Here is an 8,074-nt window from a genome sequence, read left to right on the forward strand (position 1 = left end):
CACTCACTTGGAGAAGTGCGTCCGCCGCTTGTACATCTCGAGCATCTTCGGGTTCAGCTTCCCGTTCAGCTCGTCCATCCTGGCCAGTATCTTCTTGTTGCGCCGCGACTCGCGCCGTCCCCGCTCCTTGTCCTTATCCGGACCACCGCCCTTACCAGCGCAGCACCGATCACCGCCGGACTTGGACCGGTCTCTTGACACCGCGGAGGCTCGTCTGCCACTGGCCAGGAAAATCGAAACGCTCTTCATTATCATCGCCCCGCCGCGGGTGTTTAGCACCGTTGCCAGGCCACCTCCCTTGCCACCGGAATGGCCCTTGGAACCGCCGCCGGCGACTGCGACCGCGCCGATGGCCAACTTTTGGAACGACAGCTGGAGCTTGGTGGGGCCGGTGCTGCCACCGCCACCACCTCCTGGTGGAACCGAACGGGACCTGTTCATCGTCGTGGCCGCCGCTATGGTAACCCGAAGGTGCTGTGAAGTGATTTGTTGATTCTGGGGTTTGGACGGTTTTTCGGATCAGTTGGTCGCGGTGTTCTGAACCTGAAACAACAAGAATCGGAAGAAACGGAATCGACGTTATGGATATTTTAAGGATTAGCACGTGGTGGATTACATCGATTCAATGTCATGATGACAACAGTCCGTGAGTTTTATTTTGGATTTTTGCCAGACCATAATTTCAGGTAATAAGGAGGTTTTAATAACAAAAATAAAATTAATGAAACAATTCACAGTAGAAAATGATTGAAAAAAGTTTCATTTCAAAGTTGTTCCTAACTAAAACTTCATTTCATAGCCCTTAAAATGATTTTACTGAAACCTAGAAAATTAAAAAAAAACTTTTTTATTCGTTTTATTCGTCCCTTAAGGAATGGTGGGTTTCCTTTCAGCTTTGTTTTACATAAATTCATGTTAAAACTGATAGTTCTAATGAAAATGTTTTTAACAGGGTAATTTATGAGTTATATTATTTTTACGTATGAACAATTTTAATTCTCTTGTTGCTCTTGTTGTGACCAATAATTAAATTAGCTCAATAAAAGGCAGTTTTTGTTAACCAAAAAAAATAAAAAAATAGATTTTTCTTTAAAAATTATGTTTTGCATTCAATTTTGAACCGATTCATTTGGGAATGTGTTTTAAATTGATTTCAGTTGATTGCACTTACATTTCCATTAAAATTTGAACTTATTTGGTAACTTTTTTTTGCCCTCTGACTTTTCGGATCGGCACAAAAACTTTAAATAAAATTTGTAAAAGCCTTAAAAACATTTTTGATTATTTCCATAATTACATACTATGTAATGTTTAAAATATGTTTCAACTTTTTTTTCGTAAAATTACGATAACTCGTGATGATTAAGGAGTTTGTTATATATACTTATCAAAATTTTTGTTATTGTCTGTTCTGAAACTTTTTTGGTGCCTTCGGTATGCCAAAAGAAGCCATTTCATCATTAGTTTGTCCATTTAATTTTCCATACAAATTTAGCAGCTGTCCATACAAAAACGATGTATGAAAATTCAAAAATCTGTCTGTATCTTTTGAAGGAATTTTTCGATCAATTTGGTGTCTTCGGCAATGTTCGGTATGGATATGGACTACACTGAAAAAAAATGATGAACGGTAAAAAATTTTTTGGTGATTTTTTATTTCACTTTTTGTCACTATAACTTGATTTGCAAAAAAACACTATTTTTATTTTTATTTTTTTGATATGTTTTAGAGAACATAAAATGCCAACTTTTCAGAAATTTACAGGTTGTGCAAAAAATCTTTGACCAAGTTATAAATTTTTGAATCAATACTGATTTTTTCAAAAAATCGAAATATTGGTCGCAAAAATTTTTCAACTTCATTTTTCGATGTGAAATCAAATTTGCAGTACAGTACAGTACTTTAGTGAAATTTTGATAAAGTGCTCCGTTTTCAAGTTAAATCTATTTTAAGGTGACTTTTTTGAAAATAGTCGCAGTTTTTCATTTTTTTAAATTAGTGCACATGTTTGCCCAACTTTGAAAAAAACTTTTATGAAGAGCTGAGAAAATTCTCTATATTTTGCATTTTTGAACTTTGTTGATACGACCCTTAGTTGCTGAGATATTGCCATGCAAAGGTTTAAAAACAGGAAAATTGATGTTTTCTAAGTCCCACCCAAACAATACACCATTTCTAATGTCGATATCTCAGCAACTAATGGTCCAATTTTCAATGTTAAATATGAAACATTCGTGAAATTTTCCGATCTTTTCGAAAACAATATTTTTTTTCAAAATTTTAAATCAAGACTAACATTTTAAAAGGGCGTAATATTGAATGTTTGGCCCTTTTGAAATGTTAGTCTTGGTTTAAAAAATTTGAAAATCTTGTTTTCGAAAAGATCGGAAATTTGGCTTGTTCTACAGAAATGTACAGCACTATTTTTTTTTTAACGGAAATCTCACTTTTGGGAATATTTGGCAGAAAGAAGCGCACCGTGCAGACCAAACCGTAAGAAATTTCAGTTTTTCATACATTTTTTCGATTTTTCTTATACACACCTCATCTTTGAGTATCAATGGGTAAATTATGACCGATATAGAGTTATCTAAAGCCGATGTCACGCACACTAGCACACCATTTGTTTTGCTGGCCGGTACAAAATTTAACCTCAATCTTTTTCGTGTACGTACACGCAATACATGCGCACGTAGATAACTCTATTGCTCATATTTGGCCCAGAGTCCTTCAATAGCTCAAAGAACAATATTCAGCTTGTGGAGCGAAGTTTTGATTTTTTTATATGTTTAGGGGACAAAAACCCACAACTTTTGTGCCATAGATGGTCAAAAAATCTGCCGCCGAGTTATGAATTTTTGAAAAAATAGTGATTTTTGGAAAAAAATGAAATTTCATGCAAAAACAAATCTGACGTAATTTTTTAATGTAAAATTGAATTTCCAATCGAAAAATACTTTACAGATTTTTTGATAAAAGGCTCTGTTTTCAAGATATAGCCACCAAAAGTTTGATTTTAGGGAATTTTTTGCAGTTTTTCGATTTTTAAAAATAGTGACCGAGAGTGACCATTTCTGATTTTTTTTTTAAAGTTCAGAAAATTTGCTATTAAATTGTCTAAGAGACATTGAAGATTGGACCTCGGGTCCGCTTTAAGAAAAAGAAACACGAAAATTGAAGTTTTTTAAGTCTCACCCAAACATCCAACCATTTTCTAATGTCGATATCTCAGCAACATTCGTGAAATTTTCAATCTTTTAGAAAAAAATATTTTGAAAATTTTTAAACCAGGACTAATATTTTAAAAGGGCAAAACATTGAATTTTACGCCCATTTAAAATGTTGGTCTTGATTTAATTATTTTCAAAATATTTTTTTCCAAAAATCGGAAAATTTCACGAATGTTTCACGTTTTAACATTGAAAATCGGACCATTAGTTGCTGAGATATCGACATTTGAAAATGGTTGGCTGTTTGGGTGAGACTTAAAAAACTTAAATTTTCTTAGCAACCCGAGGTCCAATCTTCAATGTCTCTCAGACAATTTTATAGCAAATTTTCTGAACTTTTCAAAAAAAATATTTTCAGAAATGGTCACTCTTGGTCACTATTTTTAAAAATCGAAAAACTGCAAATATTTCGCTATATTCAAACTTTCGGTGACTATATCTTGAAAACAGAGCCTTTTATCAAACAATCTGTTAAGTACTTTTTGATTGGAAATTCAATTTTACATCAAAAATTACGTCAGATTTGTTTTTGCATAAAATTTCGATTTTTTTCAAAAATCACTATTTTTTCAAAAATACATAACGCAGCGGCAGATTTTTTTACCATGTTTCTCTATGGCTCAAAAGTTGCGGGTTTTTGTCCCCTAAAACATTTAAAAGAAATCCCGAAAATAAAAAAAATACGTATTTTGGGAATTTGAGTTTTAGTGAATAAAATGTTAATTGAAAAATCGGCAATTTTGTTTTTGCCGTGTAACTATTTTTTTCTCAATAGTCCTCAACAATACCTACAACTTTGCCGAAGACCCCAAATTGATCAGAAAATTCACTCAAAAGTTACAGCTGTTTGAATATTTACGTACCATTTTTGTATGGACAGCAGCCAAAATTGTATGGAGACTTGTATGGGTGAACCAATGACACAAAATAGCTTCTTTGGTCATAGGGAAGGCCCCAAAAAATTTAAGTCAAATAAAAAAATACAAAAAATAAAAATGATCGAAATCGGCCGATTTCGTAGAGAGTTGCTCATACTGTGCAAAATATCTAAAAATTCTTGATTTTGTTTTTCTTGATGTTTTATGTCAAGATTTTTCATTGTCTTATATTTCATCGTTGAGCTTAAGTGTTACTCCTAAGCTACTCTAAAGGAGCTATTACACGACGGCACACAAACAAACAAACTCGCAATTTTTGACAGTTTGCCAGTTTGCATGTTTGTACGAACGTCAGCCTGCATACATTTTGCGTTGTTTGCGAGTTTGCCACAAACTGTCAAACACGAAAAAGTGCGGATTAGTTTGTTTGTTTGCGGTAGTGTAATGGCTCCTTAAGGTGATTTAGAATTTTTCAATCCAAGGGAGCGTTCTTTTATTACGTAACGCAGTAGGGGGGGAGGGGGGGTCGGAGGCCGTGTTACGCTCCATACAAAATTTTTAAAATTTGTATGGAAATTTTGTTACGAGGGGGGGGGGGGTCTAGAAGTCCGATTTTACGCGTTACGTAATAAAAGAACGCTCCCCAAGATGGCGGCCAAATTGAGGTTCTTATATGTTGAAAAAATGCATCAATTACTTTCTGAGACAATCAACAATAAAATTCGACTAAAACGGGGACGCAGAGTTCAAATTTGATTTAAAAAAATATTTTATGTTTATCATTTGATTATCCGAAGTCCCACACAAACCTTCAGATAATCCCCCCTTTTTAATTCTAAATGGGTAATTCTCTACCAACTCACACGAAATCAGGAAAAAATGCCCCGACACCTCTTCGATTTGCGTGAAACTTTGTTCTAAGGGGTAACTTTTGTCCCTGATCACGAATCCGAGGTCCGTTTTTTGATATCTCGTGACGGAGGGGCGGTACGACCCCTTCCATTTTTGAACATGTGAAAAAAGATGTGTTTTTCAAAAAAATGCAGCCTAAAACGGTGAAGAGATAGAAATTCCGAAAAAAACGTATTTTTCATCGAAAAAAACACTAAAAAAGTTTTAAAAATTCTCCCATTTTCCGTTATTCGACTGTAAAATTTTTTGGACCATGTCATTTTATGGGAAATTTAATGTACTTTTCGAATCATTTTTTCATTTAGAACAAAAATTTTCATTTTAAAATTTCGTGTTTTTTCTAACTTTGCAGGGTTATTTTTTAGAGTGTAACAATGTTCTACAAAGTTGTAGAGCGAAAATAATTTTCCGTATTTTTTTTGTTTTTTTTTTGTAATTTATTTTTTTTGTCAGTAATTTTTGAAAAACTTAAAACTGACAATAATTATACATAAAACTTGTTGTGCTTACTTATATCATTATTTGAATATGTAAAGTCAAACCAAACCGAACCATACGAACATTGACTGTTTGTCAGTTCAGAAGTCAAAACCAACGACGACGACGACGTCGCGACGCTGCACAGCGCACGTCACGTTCGATCGATGAATAGAGTGCTCGAAATTTTGAGGTGCTCACGGTTGCATACTGTAAGGCGTTTTCCATTCAATTTCGTTGCTCGATGTTTCAAGCATTGAAAAATAGCACCGGAAGTTGAATTCGTTTCACGTCCATCCGTCAAGGTTTCAAGCTCGAACTTTTTGTAACACTCACCTATGAAAAGTGTTTTAGAACTCCCAAAAATACACACCAGGCACCAGTAACCAGCAGAACAAACACAACTTGCTTATCACTGTTGAACGATCTATTATGTTGCGTTTCACGTATTGTTCCTATTCTTCAGACACAAAAGACTTCAAAGCTCACGTCAGGGGAAAAAAAGGAAGTTTGCACTTTTGTACGTGACCTACACACACAGACCGTGAGTTTGCACTAAACTCCGAAGGTCCTGGCGTGGCCCTTGGACCCTCACTGATTGGACAGGACTTTTTTTGGCCCCAGGAAATGCACTTTTCTTCAATCGGAAATGAAGTAATGCCAAATCGAAAAGTTCACGCAAAAAAACTCTAGTTTTGACTGGATTCAGGTTTATTTTTATCCCTATTATTGATATAAACAAACTAACGATTGGGCTCTCTCTTTCTCTCTTGTTGTGGTCGTTGGTTTTCTTGAATTTAAGGACCGACGGAGGGGACGAGACTGACAGTGACGCACGTGGCAGGTGCCACGTGGGTGGTGGATGAGGAGGTTACCCGATTGACGAAGGAAGTGAAATTCGAACCGAGAGCCAAACAAACTGGGGAAGTTACTTTGGGAGGTTTATGGTTCTTAGAGAGAACAATATATAGTTTCTGAAAAATTGAAGTACAAAAGATAAAATTGAATGTCTAAAACAAAATGAAAAAACAAAAATTCTCATATTAATTTTTCAGAGCAGTTTATTTTAAATTAGCAAATTTTCTTATTAATAATTAATCATCATTTTTATTAAAAAAAATTATATCAATTAGGTTAATAATAAACATGTTGGCTATTTAGATTCAAAAATCATGATTTCGATTCTGCTGGCTCTTTTTACGAAAATTGCTAGTTTTCCTATTTAGTTAGCATAAGAGAGCACAGAGGCATTGATTTATTGCAATCTAATTATTTGAAATTTATGAATTTAAAAATAATATTTTTAATGTAAATATTAAAAAAAAAACAAAAAGACATAATTTAAATTTTTATGCAAAATTTGCTAAATGCTTTGAGCATTATGAATTTATTGTCATTATCATCATAAATTTAACGCTGATGCTGATCTAAGGTCCCAATATTAAATTAAAAAAAGCAGAATATTTTTCCGAAAATATTGGACGATGGTGAACAAAAACTTTAATGAAATGATATTTATTTCAATCATATACTATTTTCATGCCATCCACAGTCCAGACTCGATTATCCGAAGGCCTCAGAAAATTGCAGTTCACATGATCGAAACTTCGAATAATCGATTCACGAATAAAAAATTATTTTGGTTGATTTATTTTAGACTGTCGAGCTTAAGTTTGACCCCTAAACTGCGCTAAAGTGATTTGGAATTTTCAAATCCAAAATGCCGACCAATATAGCGGTGACGAAATATTGAAAAAATGCATTCTTTTATTTAATAGGCAATCAACTATCCAAATTTGACTAAAATGGGATTGCAGAATTCGATGTTAAAATAAAATTAAATAAAAAAAAACTTTTTGTTTTTGATTTGACTATCCGAAGAGCAACTCTCTACGAAATCGGCCGGTTTCAACCATTTTTATTTTTTGTATTTTTTTATTTGACTTAAACTTTGTGGGGGCCTTCCCTATGACCAAATAAACTATTTTGTGTGATTGGTTCATCCAAATAAGTCTCCATACAATTTTGGCTGCGTACGTATATATTCGAAAATCTGTAACTTTTGAAGGAATTTTTTGATCAATTTGGTGTCTTCGGTAAAGTTGTAGGTATTGTTAAGGACTATTTAGAAAAAAACTATTTAAAAAAAATGGGCATAATATTCAAAGTTTGGCCCTTTTAAAATGTTAGTCTTGATTTAATTTTTTTCAAAATATTTTTTTCGAGAAGATCGGAAAATTTCACGAATGTTTCATGTATGAACATTGAAAATCGGACCATTAATTGCTGAGATATCGTCATTAGAAAATGGTGGGCTGTTTGGGTGAGACTTAGAAAACTTCAATTTTCGTGTTTATTTTTCTTTAAGCCGCTGTATCTCAGCAACCAGAGGTCCAATCTTCAATGTCTCTTAGACAATTTTATAGCAAATTTTCTGAACTTTTCAAAAAAAATATTTTTAGAAACGGTCACTCATGGTCACTATTTTTAAAAATTGAAAAACTGCAAATATTTCGCTAAAATCAAACTTTCGGTGGCTATATCTTGAAAACGGAGCCCTTTATCAAAAAATCTGT

The 8,074-nt window shown here is 33.8% G+C and overlaps 1 protein-coding gene across 1 annotated transcript; it reads right to left on the reverse strand.

Moving 5' to 3' along the window:
* Positions 1-3: 3 nt before the first annotated feature.
* On the reverse strand, positions 4-6,284 carry LOC120415635 (uncharacterized). The gene is made up of 2 exons (XM_039577234.2): positions 5,835-6,284; positions 4-543 (listed from the first exon to the last, which is right to left on the reverse strand). Exon 2 carries the CDS (start codon positions 439-441, stop codon positions 4-6), a length of 438 nt encoding a protein of 145 aa, XP_039433168.1. The 5' UTR covers positions 442-543; positions 5,835-6,284.
* Positions 6,285-8,074: the final 1,790 nt, after the last annotated feature.

Source organism: Culex pipiens, chromosome 1 (genome assembly GCF_016801865.2).
Source record: "Culex pipiens pallens isolate TS chromosome 1, TS_CPP_V2, whole genome shotgun sequence".
Lineage (NCBI taxonomy): Eukaryota > Metazoa > Arthropoda > Insecta > Diptera > Culicidae > Culex > Culex pipiens.